Here is a 17269-nt window from a genome sequence, read left to right as displayed (position 1 = left end):
GAATGTGTTTACAATATCCCTGCTTCCATTATTAGATTATTGACCCCGCCCAGGTGAAGCCATAGTCTTCCTCTGTAAGTGTGTCAATGTCCTTGAATTGGAATGCTAGTGTCTATCATCTTTACACATAAAATAGATTGTACATCCATGTTTCACATTCACGCGAGAGCACATTCATTTGCATTCCACATGCTCGGATGGTGTTTTTTCCCACATGTCAGCAGTCCCTGAAAGCAGCAGCAGCGGCCAGCCACCGGAAAAGCAACAATGGCGCCAACTTTTCTCCACTGACTGTCGTCACAAGGCGTCAACGTCAACGTTTCCACAGTGACGACGAGGAGGAAGGAGCAAGGCAAGTGGGAACAGAGGACCGCACACAAGCCGTCGCTTGCGACCGAAGGTACGACAACAAAAGTTTGTCCTCCGCAAACGTTGCCGGCTCGCATCGTCGTCTAACGCGCTGCGCTTTCATAGCTTAGTCGTAGTCTTTTGTTTGTCGTTGAATAAGTTGCTGTGTCACGTCACGTCGTGTCGGACGTCGTCAGTCTAGAAGTTTCCACCATCGTTCGCCCTTTTGTTTGTCATTCTAGAGGTTTCGCGTCACAAAGGCGAGCGTGACCTCACCTGGCTGCACGTGCTTGTGTCGCCATGGCGACGGGGCAAGTGGGGGGGCCTGAAAACTGTCTGATTGACAGGTGGCGCTCATGCCAACGTTACGTCACGTGATTGCAAATAAGCTTTGCTCTTGCTGTGGGGAACCGTGGTTACCCCCGCGTGCTTCTATTCCATCTCTAATTAATAACATCTTATAATAATTATTAATAACATCTCCAATTAACATGAAAGCTAATTAAATGCTCATAAATTGGCCCTGACGCTCGCTGTGTAATTACATTGCTCACCACAGGGAGGCGCCTTGCCACGTCTTGTTTGTGGAAACTTGACCGTCCAGTGACGTCAGTGCATGTCTAAGTCGTGCGGAAAGTCACTTCAGTTGAATTCAGATTGATTGAAACTGTCAGCAGTCGTCAGACTGACAGACTGAGACTGAGAGCGGCTACTGACGCCATGTTCACTGTGGGCACATCTGGAAGACATGTGGTTTGTGTGTGGGTCAGGGTGTGTCGCCCATACATAGAAATAGACGGTGTGTATGTATGTTGTCAAGAGTGCGCGTTTTGTGGCGTATTGTGCACTTTTTAGATGATAAGAATGAAGTGACGTCATTGTTCAGCATCTTTGTTTATAATTCTATTGTGTGTACAGTCATTTTTTTTAATCGTGAGAATTGACACACCGGCTGCAGAATGACAGTTGGCCAGCAGGTGGAGCTGTTTCCTTAGTGCCGGCCAATACATCCTGCTATGGAATCACAGCAGTGCCAAAATTAAAAGGGAATACGTGTGGTGATATAAAGAACTAATTCATTCATTTTCTACCGCTTATCCCCACGAGGGTCGAATAAATATTAAAAATATACAACTGTAGTGAAATAATTTTCCATTTTGTCATTGTTTTCCTGTTTTGTCTGTCTGTTCCATTTGCTTCATTGCATTGCATGTACTAGCTGGCTCAAGATGGTGGATCATTGGTGGGCCAGGGTGACTGGTCCATAATCCATCACAGGATTCCTATTTGTAGTGTCTATGTAGTAATATTTCCATGCAGCTATTTTGTCACCTTCGATAGTCTGTTTTTTTCACATGCTATTGACACAAATATGTATATTGGTGTTTTTCACACGTTATTGTAGTCATTTTCATCATTTTTAACATCAGTTTTTGACTGATGAAAACATTTCATCGTTGTTTGTTTATACCGTATTTGTTTTTATTTTGTGACAAGTGACACACAGGCTGCAGAGTGACAGTTGTCCAGCAGGTGGAGCTGTTTACCTGGTGCCTGCCTAGTCAATGCATGCTAGCAGCCAGTAATGAACTTTGAACTTGATCATATGCTAAATAATGGACACGTGACCATGTTCCACACACCACACTTGTTTTTAATTCATGAAAACATGTCAGTTGTGGTCAGGGAACATTCCAGACCACCGATGGAAGTGGTCCGGGGTTGCCATGGCAACGACATGCCTTCATTGCTGTCAGAGATGTTGTTGGGAAAGAAAAGGACTTTCCTCAAGGAGAAGCATGTTCATGTCAAACTTTTTGTAACGTCTTCAGTGAACGCTGACAAAGCTTCAATTGATTGCCCCGCCCCCTCATTCCAGCCCTCAAAGTGATCAGTGGCCTGGAAAGACTTCTGTTGATGCGGCGCACGGGTCAGCTCTGTGTCCCACAAATTGGGATTGTGTCCGTGGGGCATGCCGCATCTCACTACCTCCACTCCTGTCACATGGTCGACTTGGACTTGTAGCATTTGCATTAGCTAGCTAAGAAATGTTGGGTATGAACGCAATAAGGACTGTTTATTATTGTTATTAGCAATATGCTCTCTGCAGATTGCCTGTTGAATGAAGAGACCATTTTAGCATGGCATTATCTGTCATCATCGTGTTACATCATCATCCTGAGCAACAGATGGCCACGGGGGGGAGGGGGGGGGCAGCGGTGTGGTCTGAGCTCGAGGACGTGTCCGTGTGTGAGCGTGATGAAGGTGAAGCATTAATTCACCAGTGCAGCGTCCACCTCGTCCAATCAGCAGCCCGCAAATCTAACCAGGAAACAAACGTGAGGACGTCCTTCGTCCATTTGGACTTTGGACTTTGGACTACAAGAAACAACTTTTTTTTTCTCACAATTTCACCTTTAAAAAAAAAAAGTTTCATTGGGAAGACAGTGTCGTCACCTCCCCCCACTACGGGACAGCATCCAGAGTTGGAAGGAGTACTGGTCTTGGTGGATCCAGTGATGCTGATCTAAATTAGGACTGCAGTGGGGGGGCGGGGTCATGTACGTACTGTGCCCCTTGGTGGTCCTGGCGCTGCACAGCTTCTTCAAGAGCTACTGCCAAAAGGACGGGAGCCCCAACTGTGGTGGGGTCACAGGGCGGGCCCCCGGCCATGGACTCTTCGTTGTGGGGGGGCTGCCTCAAAGCAAAGGAGCGAGGATGAAGGGCAGGCGAGGTGGCGCCCGCAGGAAGCGAGTCCAGGTGAGCGCACGTTTCTTGGTACGGTCCTGTTACCGTGACGACCCCCAAGATGGTGTGATGTCATCGGAAAGGAATGTTAACAATTCTGGTCACATGGTCGGCCTGCTGTCTGCTTGCGTCAGCACACTGGGTCGGATGAGAGATGTTGCGTCATCTCACTTTCATATGTCACGCTGCCGACAGTGGAACACTTTGGGACAAAAAGCAGCGTGATGACGACACTTCTGATGTTTTGTTGTCAAATATTGTCAAATAGCTCCGTGATGGTGTCAATCAAAAGTCAGTGTGGTCTGCTTCTCTTGTGTGGCGTGCAGCACAAAATCTATATTTATAGATTATAATCTGTGTAATCTGCATGATGCCAAGGATGCCCGGTGGGATACAATGTGGTTGTCTGCGACCGCATTCCAACTCCCGTAGTGGTCATTGTGGCGACGTTGGGGGAGGGGCCGCTCCTCCTGCTTCACTGGATGCTGAAATATTTATCTGTATGGGGGGGTGAGATAAGGGGCGGAGCTAAAGGTGTAATGCTGTCGCTGCTGTTGCTGGGGAAACGAAGTGTGTGTGTGTGTGTGTGTGTGTGTGTGTGTGTGTGTGCGCCTGTCAGTGTGTGTGCATGTGTGCTAAGGGGGTCGGTGGGTGGCGTTGACACACATCCTGCTGCTGGGTGTCACTGGGAGGCTGCAGTGACGAGGAGGAGGATGAAGATGATGATGATGGAGGGATGATGGCTCCACCGAGGTAAGAAAAATTGGAACAAAGATGGAGGCGGCACCCCCCCCCCCCCCCACACACACACACACGGTCAGACATGTTGTACGAGGCGTGTCAGCTTGCATCAAATCATGTTTGCATGACAATGAAGCTTTTGCCTTCGCCCTTATTCTTGCATCATAATTCTGTATAATTGCACATTTATGCAAATGAGCTCAAACGCTTCACTCATGATATACTTTACCTTCAGGTTCTTCTTCCGGGTTCCTTTGACCGTTTTGTTCTTGTAAAACTGTTGCTAATGCCGTTAGCATGTCGATAGAATGGGCGAGCTGGCTAAGGGGGTTAGCATGTCGATAGAATGGGCGAGCTGGCTAAGGGGGTTAGCATGTCGATAGAATGGGCGAGCTGGCTAAGGGGGTTAGCATGTCGATAGAATGGGCGAGCTGGCTAAGGAGGTTAGCATGTTGATATAATGGGCGAGCTGGCTAAGGGGGTTAGCATGTTGATATAATGGGCTTGCTGGCTAGAATGGGCGAGCTAGCTAAGAAGGTTAGCATGTTGATTAAATGGGCTTGCTGGCTAAAGTTGTTAGCATGTTGATTAAATGGGCACGCTAGCTAAGGAGGTTAGCATGTTGATTTAAATGGGCTTGCTGGCTAGAATGGGCGAGTTGGCTAAGGCTGTTAGCATGTTGATTAAATGGGCTTGCTGGCTAGAATGGGCGAGCTAGCTAAGGAGGTTAGCATGTTGATTAAATGGGCTTGCTGGCTAAAGTTGTTAGCATGTTGATTTAAATGGGCTTGCTGGCTAGAATGGGCGAGTTGGCTAAGGCTGTTAGCATGTTGCTAGAATGGGCGAGTTGGCTAAGGCTGTTAGCATGTTGCTAGAATGGGCGAGTTGGCTAAGGCTGTTAGCATGTTGCTAGCAGGGCTGACTGCAGACCTGCCAATGTGTACGTATTTTGACACTGAATTAATCATGCATGTTTTGTTGCCTTCCAAGTACGAATTTTGCTGCGTTCAGTTTGCGTCTGAAGGCCTGTTGGCCTAGCACTCATGAGTTGAGACTGAATGACGTAGTGTGCATGAACGCATCATCACATCGATAGACAATGCAGGGACCTGGTAATACTGCTCCAAAGAAGACAGACATAGAGTTGTTCATTGTTCTATGAACACATCAGTTGGATGATTCCATTGTAGAGTCTCACGGGGAGATGTATACTATTTGGGACAATACTTCATACGTGTATGAATATAAAATTGACTTGCCCAGTCCAGGGTGTACCCAGCTTCGTGCTCCAGGTCAGCTGGCATCAGTACTGTACTTGCTGAAAAGTACAAATTCCCTAGAGGGACCCCAGTCCAGACCAAGTTAGCATCTAGGTCAGGTTTACGTGTTTAGTTTTAGTTTTGCAGTAGAATGCTGAATTTGTCCTACGTGACAACGGTTCTCTTGTGTGTTGGCTACTTTTACCGTCGTTGCTGGACCGACGCTAAGCAGCAGTGGCCAGTGAGCTTTAAAGCCACGGCGTCAGGTCACATGACACGCCGGGCCATCTGCCGGCCGCCAAGATGATCAGATTACTTTCATTGAGTCCTTCCCGACAGTCGGCATGCTGGGCTGGGTGGGAATGCTCATCAACAAGAGCTGGGCGGACCACGAGCGGCGGGTCCACTCGCCCCCCCGCACACGTTGGCAGGTGAGCATCCAGACTGGTGGTACTGGATAGATGCTGGTTCAGAGGCAGGACCAGTGGGAATGGGGCGGAGGAATGCCAGTGTCTTGGTGATTCCTTTTGTTGTGAGGTGCTTCCAAGCCGCTCTTGACTCAACAGAAAACTTTCACTTTCATTTTCAAATGCAATGTTACTCATTGGAGCGCAGACCTCCGCACAGAACCGGCCACCCTTGGGTGTCTGATGGCGTGTTCCACTCCAGCCGCGTAGGTGGCGCTAATGCTCATTACTCTTTGTTTCTGCCGGGTCATTAGCATTAGCATGTTGCTGATTGAGGATGTTTCTGGTTGACTCCTAACCAAGGAACTTAGTACCTGGTCTGTGGTCTCGTCTATGCAGCCGGTCCAGAAATCATCCCAGCTGCTCAGTCCCACGGTCATGTTTGGACCAAGAAAGACGTGGGACCTCGGCCACACCCCCTGTTTGCAGGAGCTCTGGAAGAACGACTTCTCTTTGGACGGTGAGTGTGTGTGTGTGTGTGTGTGTGTGTGTGTGTTTTGTGAACCTGTCGTTGAGGCAAGCAGGTGAGCGCATGTTGGATGTTTATGCTAATTCTAGTCATATTTCTGCTGTATGTAGCATCTCATTTAAATCTTTGTGTGCTCTTGAAGTGACTTGGTAGCTCGTGATGTCATGAAAGATCCTCTGTGTGAGAGGATGCTTCACTCTTGTGTTGAGACGTGTGGGGCAGTGAGAATGTGATAAGGTGAAGGATTATTCCTAAATGGAGCCAATCAAATGCTTTTTCTTCTTTAAAGTGACAGAATCATTGATGGAACCCCAACACACACTCTGTGTGTGTGTGTGTGTGTGTGTGTGTGTGCGTGTGTGTGTGCGTGTGTGTGTGTGTGTGTGTGTGTGTGTGTGTGTGTGTGTGTGTGTATGTTTGCTCAGCCGACCTGACTGCGGCTGTGTTGACATGTAAGCCAGTTGGTGTAGTCGGCGGTTGACACGGCGTACCTGTACCATGAGGTCTTGCCGGTCCAACTCGGGTGCTGTCATACGTTAGCAAGGTGAACATCTCCTGTTGGTGGCTTCTTAGTTCGCCACGTCTTCTGCTTCGAGGTCATCCGCTTTGTTTGAGGCGGCCAATTGAAAAACAATGGCAGCGTTTCAGGAGGGAATTGAATTTTGCAAAGCGGAGGAGTGTGTGCACATACGTGACGCCACGCCACCTAAGCTGCGACCCGCTTTCCGCTGAAAGGAATTTCACTTCTTGCTGCCTTCGAAGCTGATTAGAGGGAGCCAATCAGCTGCCAGATTATCTTAGCGCTGTCGTGGAACAAAAGCATCCTTCACATATTTGAAGGCGTAGCCGTTAGCGGCCTGAATGTGACTGGACGCCAAACCGCCCGTGTGTCTGCAGCGAGTTCGTTGGACTTCCTGATGAGTGATGGTGAGGAGGACGCCTCCTTCCTGTCTCTGCCCAGCCCCGCCTTCTCACAGCGCTCCCTTCTGACCGCAGAGCTGAACGACTCCAGCGCACCCAGGCAGCAGCAGCTGCTCATCCAGGTGAGGACACGCCCACTCGCCGTGACATCATCACACGCCTCAGAGACTCCTCCTCTTCAGGCCTGATCACTGCCTGATTCTGGTTTTACTGGAGACGTGCGCACACACACACACACACACACACACGCACACACACACACACACACACGCACACGCACACGCACACACACACACACACACCGCTGCAGTCCCGGCCTGTCAGTCTTGGACTACCATGGTCCTGGTCCATCATCCTGGTTTTTATTTTCAATTGTGTTCTACACTTTCATGCTGGACCATCTTCAGAGAGTCACGTGGTCCTGCTGGTGGAATCTGACTAACGTAACAAGCTTCTTCTTCTATCTTGGTTCAATCGCTTGGTTGTTGTCCTGCAGACTAGTAGTCCACATTGGCTCTTTTCTAGTCAGGATGTTAGTATTAAGGTCAGTAGTTGGTAGACTAGTAGTCCACATTTTCTAGTCAGGATGTTAGTATTAAGGTCAGTAGTTGGTAGACTAGTAGTCCACATTTTCTAGTCAGGATGTTAGTATTAAGGTCAGTAGTTGGTAGACTAGTAGTCCACATTTTCTAGTCAGGATGTTAGTATTAAGGTCAGTAGTTGGTAGACTAGTAGTCCACATTTTCTAGTCAGGATGTTAGTATTAAGGTCAGTAGTTGGTAGACTAGTAGTCCACATTTTCTAGTCAGGATGTTAGTATTAAGGTCAGTAGTTGGTAGACTAGTAGTCCACATTTTCTAGTCAGGATGTTAGTATTAAGGTCAGTAGTTGGTAGACTAGTAGTCCACATTTTCTAGTCAGGATGTTAGTATTAAGGTCAGTAGTTGGTAGACTAGTAGTCCACATTTTCTAGTCAGGATGTTAGTATTAAGGTCAGTAGTTGGTAGACTAGTAGTCCACATTTTCTAGTCAGGATGTTAGTATTAAGGTCAGTAGTTGTCAATGACCAGCAGAGGGTGCTGTCACGTCCAGCCACCTATTGTAAATATGTAGTATATATGTATGTAGTATATATGTAAATATGTAGTGTATATATGTAAATATGTAGTATATATGTAAATATGTAGTGTAAATATGTAGTGTGTATATGTATATATGTAAATATGTAGTGTAAATATGTAGTGTGTATATATGTAAATATGTAGTGTAAATATGTAGTGTGTATATGTAAATATGTAGTGTATATATGTAAATATGTAGTATATATGTAAATATGTAGTGTGTATATATGTAAATATGTAGTGTAAATATGTAGTGTATATATGTAAATATGTAGTGTATATATGTAAATATGTAGTATATATGTAAATATGTAGTGTGTATATATGTAAATATGTAGTGTAAATATGTAGTGTATATATGTAAATATGTAGTATATATGTAAATATGTAGTGTGTATATGTAAATATGTAGTGTATATATGTAAATATGTAGTATATATGTAAATATGTAGTGTAAATATGTAGTGTGTATATGTAAATATGTAGTGTATATATGTAAATATGTAGTGTGTATATATGTAAATATGTAGAGTACCATAACTCCTAAAGTACATGGCTTTCATGTATTAACGTGTTCCTCTAAACGAGCATGGCTGCCATTTAATTTCCACGTCACTATAGTATCTTTATTTACACTATACTTATACTATCCGCTGGTTCAACATGATAGGAAAAAAGGCGGGTAGTGTTCCTGTGGAACCCCAATTCTCCACGAGGTTTCCCACTTCCTGTTTGTGTTTGCGTGTTCAGACACTTCAGGACAAAGTGTGCGACCTTCGGGCTCGGCTGGACTCCGAAGCACTGCAGCACGCCGTGCTGGGGCGGCCAAGCGGTCTGGCGGCGCCACAGGAGGACCGTGCGGCGCTAAGCGGTGAGTTCATGCCGCAACTGGACAACACGGGTGGGGTTCTCCAACTTTATTGACGTCATCCTGGGAACACAGCAACAATGGTTGTAACGTGTGTGTCGGTCAGGTGGTGTGGACAAAGAGCAGCTGGTCACTCGGCTGTCCTCTCAGGTACATCAGATGATTAGACGACCTGTAGGAGATGAAGTGTGTGAGATATGGAGTTGGTTTGCAGGTTGAGGATCTGGAGAAGAAGCTTCTGAACCAAACGCAGGAGGTGGAGAGACTTCGCTCAGAACTGGTCAGAGTGAAAGCGAATATGGGACCTCATTCCAGAGGAACATGAGATGATCATGCACGCGTTCCCGCTCGCAGGGGGCGACGGACCTGGAGAAACAGCTGGAGCTTCTGGAGGTGGAGAACCGGCGTCTGAAGCGCGAGCTGACCTCCCGCAGGAGCAGCGAAGCAGCAGGCAGCTGCAGTCAGGTACCGCACACGGAACTGAGGCGGAGGTGCCCCGAGACGAGGTCTGATGACCGTGGGCGTGTCCCGCAGGATGCCGAGGCTCTGCGGAGGGAGGTGTCTCGCCATGAGAACCAGGCCCGTCAGAGAGAGCGCCACCTTGCTGAGCTGGAGAGAGAACTGCTGGAGAAAACTGCCAAGGTGGACGTCTTACAGCGGCAGGTGGACCAGTCTAGGACGCCACCAGTGGAGCCGGCAGGCCCTGGGACGTCTGTGGACCAGTTTCCCAATGAGGCGGTGCAGGTCAGTGAACACCAGGTGGTGCTATTGCCGTCCAGCAGGTAACGACCGCAGCACGGCAGACTCCGTGTGTGACGCCTGTCTAACTCCTGGGGTCCTCAGGGCGTCGCTCACTCAGAAAAGGCGGAGCCTGATGAGTCCATGGCGACGCTGCAGCTGAAGAACGTGTTGCTACAGGAGCAGCTGTGTGTGCAGCGCCACCTGCTGCGAGAACTGGAGACGCAGCTACACGACTCGCAGAGGACCTGCGCTCAACTGAGGACGCAGGTAACGTTGTTGTTGTGTGTGTGCGTGTGCGTGTGCCTGCCTGTGTGTGTGTGTGCGTGTGTGTGCGTGCGTGCTGGCCCATCATGACTGCAACGTCTGGAGCATCTTGGATTCTTTTATTGTTTATTTGCTTGTTTATCAATGACTTCATGTCATCATTTGCGAGGCAGGGAAAAGCCATGGGATGCTGGGGATGTCAATGTTTGTATGGCGCGTGTCACGTGACCCGGCGGGATTCTTAACGCTGTCATTTCTGCAGCTCTTCTCCGACCTTGGCCTTCTGACGCCACACAAGTCGGAGCGCAGGCCCAAGGTTGGCTCCGCCCCCTCCCCTGTGACTCCGCTCAGGATTAGAAAAGACTTTCCATGATAGTTGAAGTAACTGATTGGGCAGCCTTGAAACTGTCTCCCCTCCCAGTGCGTGGCCACTTGTGATGTCATCAATACCAACCGTAGAAGTTGGTGGTGGTTTTAGCTCAGCTTAGTTAGCAAAGCGTGTGCTGTTAGCTAACACTGACCTGCTGTGTTTAATCCCTGCCTACACAACTGTTGGGATTTTATTGGGATTTTATTGGGATTTTATTGGGATTTTATTGGGATTTTATTGGGATTTGTGTCCTTGAGCTCAGAGGTTCTCAAACGGTCTCAGCGTGGGACCCACATCTTGGTCAGTTTTGACATTTGTCATTTTTATACTGAAGTAATTTGATATCTTGTACATTTTTATTGATTTGGCTTTTTCTTCTAATCCTTATGTGGAACACATCTTTCCCTTTTCTGTGCATTTTAGCGCGACAAAACGAGTCAGAGCTAGCTAACAATGGACATCACGGAAATCCGCATTTGATGCTAAAGCCCTCACAAAAACACCAGCAATGTTCCATTTCCATAAGTGACTTCTATATTAACCACGCTACATGGATGAAGCTAACATGACAAGCTATTCTATGTGGTGGACTAACACCACACCTTGCTAGCCGTTTGTCGGCGCCACTCACAGATGGAGGAGTGGCTCTCAATTTCGCTACTTGTTTGTTGTCCGCGGTTTTTACCTGAGGACTGGGGCACAGCCATCCCAAGGAGAGCGGACATTGGAAGTGTTGTTGCTGGATCTATGCTGCTGTTGTTGACGAGGTAGCGGAAGCTAAATGCTAAATGTTGATATCATCAAAATACATGTTACATGTTTTTATCAATTGTTCCCGCATGATCACAGCACGGTAGTTTTTGTTTTAAGAGGGCTTTGTCGTGGGAAGAGGTGTCCCAATCAAGTGCATTGTTAGCTAGCTTATATGAAACCGTTTCTAGCGTTGCAATGCACACAAAAGGGAAAGAAATGTGTTCCTGTTCCATATAAGGATGGTGAATGATGGCCAACATAAAACCAAAACGTGCAGTTCCCCTTGAATGCTTTTTGGAGGACTTTATTGTGGTCTTTTGTCAAGCGAATTCGGAGAACTTGGTAACCGCACGCATGCAAATGATACCTAAAGTCAGACATGACATATTTTCATGGAACCAGAACCACGATCCACTTCTGGGTCCCAACCCACCAGTTGAGAACCACCGCTTTAGCTGCAGCGGTCATGTGACACGGCAATAAGGTCAGCGCGGTCATGTGGCGTGTGCAGATTGCGGTCTACGAGGGCGAGATGGAGCGTGCTCAGAAGCAGCTGGATGCAGAGCTGCTGCACCTGAAAGAGGAGAAGAACCGCGTGATCGAGGAGGCCTTCATCAGGGCCGAGAGCCAAATGAAGGCCGTGCACGAGAACCTGGCAGGTGAGAGAGCGTGCAGACTGATGTGTCACATGACCTTCTGACCGCGTGTTGCCCTCAGGCGTGCGCATGAAGCTGGTGGGTCTTCACCCCGCCTTGAGGACGCTGACGTGTGACTACAACACGCTGAAGAAGCAAGTGCACCACTTCCCCGTCATGCTGGACCAAGCCATCGCCGACGCCAAGCACGAGGTGCCATTTCCTCTCATTTGCGTCCTCTGACGGTCAGGTGACCTCATGTGACCTCTGGGTGCCGTGTCAGATCTGTCAGGTCATCGGTGAAGTGAGCAGCACCAACCAGAACCTTCTGGAAAAATACAAGCGGGAGATGAACCTGAGGAAGAAGTGCCACAACGAGCTGGTCCGACTCAAAGGTGTGGTGGAAACCTCACCTTTGACCTCTGTCCTCCAACTCCCCCGTGACCCCTCCGTGACCCCTCCGTGACCCCTCCGTCCTCGCAGGCAACATCCGAGTGCTGTGCCGCGTTCGACCCGTCAGTCAGCAGGAAACGGACTCGGCCCACACCAGAACCATGTTGACCTTTGACCCGGACGACGACGCCATCCTCTACCTCACCAACAAGGGCAAAGTCATGACCTTTGACCTGGACAAGGTCTTCCGGCCTCAGGCCACGCAGGAAGAGGTGTGGCCAAGGACCCGTGGCAGGAAGTGTACATGTCGCCCGGAACTCGTGTGACGGCCGGCGTTTCTTTGCAGGTGTTTCAGGAAGTCCAGTCTCTGGTCACTTCCTGTATCGACGGCTTCAACGTTTGCATCTTTGCATACGGACAGACGGGATCAGGAAAGACCTACACCATGGAGGTAAGGACCGCCGCGTCACCGTCAGTGGCCCTCTTGGACTCCGCCCACTCTGTCTCTGCCGCCAGGGTGTTCCCGAAGACCCCGGTCTCAACCAGCGAGCGCTCCGCCTCCTCTTCTCCCAAGTGACGGACAAACGTCCCGACTGGGAATACGAGATCAGCGTCAGCATGGTGGAGATTTACAACGAGACTCTGAGGTCAGAAAAGTGCCTGCAGGGGGTGTGGCCTTGGTGGCGAGGTTTGGGCTGGGGGTGTGGCCTCGGTGGCGAGGTTTGGGCTGGGGGTGTGGCCTCGGTGGCGAGGTTTGGGCTGGGGGTGTGGCCTCGGTGGCGAGGTTTGGGCTGGGGGTGTGGCCTCGGGGGTCAGGTTTGGGCTGGGGGTGTGGCCTCGGCGGCCATGTTCGGGCTGGGGGTGTGGCCTCGGCGGCCATGTTCGGGCTGGGGGTGTGGCCTCGGCGGCCATGTTGGGGCTGGGGGTCATGGTCTGCTCCTGCTGTGTTGGGTCAGGGATCTTCTGGGCCAGAACATCTCTGAAAAACTGGACATCAAGATGAACCCTGACGGCAGCGGACAGCTTTACGTTCCCGGACTGACGCGAGTCCCGGTCCAAAGTCCAGAGGACATCAACAAGGTGAAGTGACGCACTTCCTGACCCTTTCAGTGTAAAAGCTGAGCATGTTGAGTCGGTGACGTTTACTTTGTGCGTCAGGTTCTGGAGGCGGGTGCAGTCTGCCGCGCGACGGCGTGCACCAACCTGAACGAGCACAGTTCTCGTTCTCACGCGCTGCTCATCGTCAACGTCAACGGACTCAACGCCACCACAGGAGGTTGCACGCAAGGTGACGAGATGCTGAATGTGCCGGCCTCTGGCCCGCTGGACCTACTGACCTACTGGACCTACTGACCTGCGACCTGGGGGGGTGCGTGTTGGGGTGCAGGGAAACTGAACCTGGTGGACCTGGCCGGCTCGGAGCGGATCAGGAAGTCTGGCGCGGAGGGCGGGCGCCTGCGAGAGGCTCAGTGCATCAACAAGTCCCTGTCGGCGCTCGGCGACGTCATCAACGCCCTGCGAGCCAAACACGCCCACGTCCCGTTCCGAAACTCCCGGCTGACCTACCTCCTCCAGGACAGTCTGGGCGGGGACAGCAAGACGCTGATGATGGTGCAGGTGAGCCGCCGCGCCCACGCGGGACAGCCTGCCTCCGCCGCGCACCTTCAACTTCCTGTGTGGTGCTTTCAGGTGTCCCCTCTTCTGGGAAACCTCAGCGAGTCGCTCTGCTCGCTCAAGTTCGCTCAGCGCGTTCGCAGCGTGGAGCTGAACGCCACGGGCGCCGTCTGCCGGAGGCTGGACAACTCGTCGGCTTCCTCCTCGCCCACCCACGACTGCGCCGAGGTTACAACGCCCGCCTGCTGCCTTTGTGGGACTCCAACCCTTTTCTAACTTGACCTCTGAACTTTGGCCAGCTGGACTCGCCCCCCGCCACCCCGGGGCCCCTCCCAATCTCCCGTGCGAGCAGCGCTGGGTCCTCGCTCTCTTCGGCCTCCAGAACTTCCAGCAGCTCCCGCCGGAAATCCCAGTCGCAGCTTTCCACCGGTACGCGCACGTGCACACGTGCACACACACACACACAGTTCACACATCTGTTCTTATTCTGTCACCTGATTGGTTGGTTTCCAGACTCATTTAGAGCCAATGGTGGGGGCCAGTAGGGGCAGGTAAGTGGGGTGAAGGGGGAGGGGGGGATTGCTGATTGGTGGAAGTGCTCTGCATGGCAAAGTGCCCCGCCCCTCTCCCTCCCTCCCACACTGATTGTGCAAACTGGGCCCACTGAGCACCCCCCCCCCCCACCTCCACCCCCACCCCCTCGGCATGGCGGCGATGTGTCTTGTTCCAAAAGGTGTGCGTGGGTGGGTCACGTGACGTGTCACATGTCTTCTGCAGGACGGTTGAAGATGGCAGCATGAGGCGTGGACGTCGCCATGGGAGGAGCCTCGGTTACCATGGTGATGAGCTGACAACAGTGTTTGTTTTATTGCACTTTAAGGTGATTTTAATGTTAATATTATGATGGACATTTTTCATCCAATCAGGATGCAGACGCTTAACCAGACCTAATTTGGTCTTTCTGAACACGCGTGTGCGTGTGCGTGTGCGTGCGCGTGCGTGTGCGTGTGCGTGTGAGACACATTGTGTCATGTGACTGATGATCCACTTTTAATTGCTTTGCTTTTTCTATTCCATTTTTAATAAACCTGGAAAAACAAACTCCTGGGGGATGGCTATGTTCAACATTAGCTTAGCATCGCCTGCCAAACGTCAACATGACACGTATGTAGTATGTACACATGCGTGTTCATGGATTTGTATCCTGTCCACGTCCCTCGCCGTATCGGGTTGGATTTCGCTCCCTCGCTATATTGCCGTGTTTCCAAATGGAACTAATGATGGCGGTTTGGCGGTTTGGCGGTTTAGCGGTTTGGCTGCGGCCTTTTATTAGTCAAGTATTGAAGACACGTTCGATGGAGTATTGCAGTCATGAGGCATCTGTCATGTGACAGGAAGTGCTAACTTATGGCCTTTTTGTTCATCCTTCTCACTCAGTTTGAAACACTTTATTTACTTTATTCTTAACTTAAACTTAGCTCGCTAGCCAGCTGTTTTAGCGGCATTTTGTCCCTGGAATGATCCCGTAGCCAGGGATGTGATGTAAACTAGGAAATAAAGCTTAATAGTGACTATAGGGGTGTTAGTTCATGTCTACAGGGCTCTAATAAGGTTAAAACCCACATTTAAAATCATCAAATTTTAAGACCGACTTCTACTTTGGTTCAAAACCCCATCAGTGAATTTCCTCCAATTAACCGTGATGAGCAAGGATTAGTGTACACGCATATACAGTATTACATGTACATACAGTATGATTGTATACGTGATACATGTGATAAGCAAGGATTAGTGTACACGCATATACAGTATTACATGTACATACAGTATTACATGTACATACAGTATGATTGTATACGTGATACATGGAGGCGCCACATTAAAAATAGCTCCTTTCTCTCTGACATGTTGACCTTGAATGGACGGCGCCATGTTGGAAATGTATTTGCTGCCATCTTGAAACTTTTAGCGACACAAACGAACGGAGGCGGACGGCCGCCCTTCAAAAGATCGTAGGGTTCTAGGGTTTTCCCTTTGGGCGTGGTGACCCCAGGGCCTTCTCTCAGTTCACGTTGCCCCCGTTTACCATCCCAACATCTTGACTTCAGTTCTCTTCTCAGCGTTGTTGTCTTTAGGTCTTCAGGAAAGACGCTGCCGTCTCTTGATTGGTCGTCAGAATGGACCCTTCCATGTTTAAGACCATTGTATGGTTTACCCCCCCCCCCCCCCCCCCCCCCCCTGGGCTACACCAATTGTGGCATAAATGTGATGTGTAAGACGAGCCGGAACTGGGGGCCCGTGGTTGTCTCTTTGATGGCGTTATGACAGGAAGTGATGCGTCTGACCTGGTTTAGTGTGGGGTTGTGATTTAGCATCATCATCACATATTTTTCCACCCACGCCGACAACGTGATGGTTATCACTGAGCCACTTCCTGAGCGGACAAATCAGCAACTTGGTAAGCAAGAAACCTCAAACCTCTCAGATCCTCGGCTGATATTGGCCACCATCTTCCTCGTTCTACTTCCTAGTTCTACTTCCTGGCTCTACTTCCTGGCTCTACTTCCTAGCGCTACTTCCTGGCTCTACTTCCTAGTTCTACTTCCTGGCTCTACTTCCTAGCGCTACTTCCTGGCTCTACTTCCTGGCTCTACTTCCTGGCTCTACTTCCTAGCGCTACTTCCTAGCGCTACTTCCTGGCTCTACTTCCTGGCTCTACTTCCTAGCGCTACTTCCTGGCTCTACTTCCTAGCGCTACTTCCTGGCTCTACTTCCTAGCGCTACTTCCTGGCTCTACTTCCTAGCGCTACTTCCTGGCTCTACTTCCTGGCGCTACTTCCTGGCGCTACTTCCTGGCTCTACTTCCTGGCTCTACTTCCAAGCGCTACTTCCTGGCTCTACTTCCTGGCTCTACTTCCTGGCTCTACTTCCTGGCTCTACTTCCTAGCGCTACTTCCTAGTTCTACTTCCTGGCTCTACTTCCTGGCTCTACTTCCTGGCTCTACTTCCTAGCGCTACTTCCTAGCTCTACTTCCTGGCTCTACTTCCTAGCGCTACTTCCTGGCGCTACTTCCTGGCTCTACTTCCTAGCTCTACTTCCTGGCGCTACTTCCTAGCGCTACTTCCTAGCGCTACTTCCTGGCTCTACTTCCTGGCTCTACTTCCTGGCTCTACTTCCTGGCTCTACTTCCTGGCTCTACTTCCTAGCGCTACTTCCTAGCGCTACTTCCTGGCTCTACTTCCTGGCTCTACTTCCTAGCGCTACTTCCTAGTTCTACTTCCTAGTGCTGCTTCCTGGCTCTACTTCCTGGCTCTGCTTCCTGGCTCTGCTTCCTGGTACCTTTTAGTATTTCAACTCCTCCTCATGACTACTTTTCTTTCTGCACATCGGGGGGGGGGGGCATACTGTGTATTTTGTTAGTGGACCTACCAGTACTTCATAGTGATACTTCACTTTTTGTTATTCATGGACCAAAAATATTAACAAATACATTTTATAGTAGAGAATAATTATAGTTTGACATGCAGAAAACCATGAAATCTTTAGAAATGACGAC

General features: G+C 49.8%; 1 protein-coding gene across 6 annotated transcripts; it reads left to right on the top strand.

The window, feature by feature from the left end:
- The first annotated feature begins 149 nt into the window (after positions 1 to 149).
- kifc3 (kinesin family member C3) lies at positions 150 to 15892 on the top strand. Of its 6 annotated transcripts, none has more exons than XM_058088397.1 (23): positions 150 to 400; positions 5903 to 6023; positions 6930 to 7075; positions 7361 to 7396; positions 8825 to 8945; positions 9049 to 9092; positions 9157 to 9222; positions 9297 to 9407; positions 9477 to 9686; positions 9786 to 9950; positions 11582 to 11729; positions 11788 to 11918; positions 11989 to 12100; positions 12189 to 12370; positions 12445 to 12549; positions 12615 to 12745; positions 13055 to 13178; positions 13257 to 13386; positions 13486 to 13715; positions 13788 to 13940; positions 14012 to 14141; positions 14226 to 14263; positions 14490 to 15891. In XM_058088397.1, the coding sequence occupies exons 2-22, from the start codon at positions 5942 to 5944 to the stop codon at positions 14255 to 14257; spliced, it is 2589 nt and encodes an 862-aa protein (XP_057944380.1). In that variant the 5' UTR covers positions 150 to 400; positions 5903 to 5941; the 3' UTR covers positions 14258 to 14263; positions 14490 to 15891. The 6 variants fall into 6 exon arrangements, with proteins under 6 accessions (XP_057944380.1, XP_057944376.1, XP_057944379.1 ...); XM_058088393.1 differs by lacking the exon at positions 150 to 400 and adding an exon at positions 2578 to 3108 and having other exon boundaries at positions 14490 to 15892; XM_058088398.1 differs by lacking the exon at positions 150 to 400 and adding an exon at positions 3635 to 3849.
- The last annotated feature ends 1377 nt before the right edge of the window (positions 15893 to 17269 follow it).

Source organism: Doryrhamphus excisus, chromosome 12, assembly GCF_030265055.1.
Source record: "Doryrhamphus excisus isolate RoL2022-K1 chromosome 12, RoL_Dexc_1.0, whole genome shotgun sequence".
Lineage (NCBI taxonomy): Eukaryota > Metazoa > Chordata > Actinopteri > Syngnathiformes > Syngnathidae > Doryrhamphus > Doryrhamphus excisus.
Note: the sequence above shows the minus strand (reverse complement) of the source record. Positions and strands in the feature narration are given on the sequence as shown.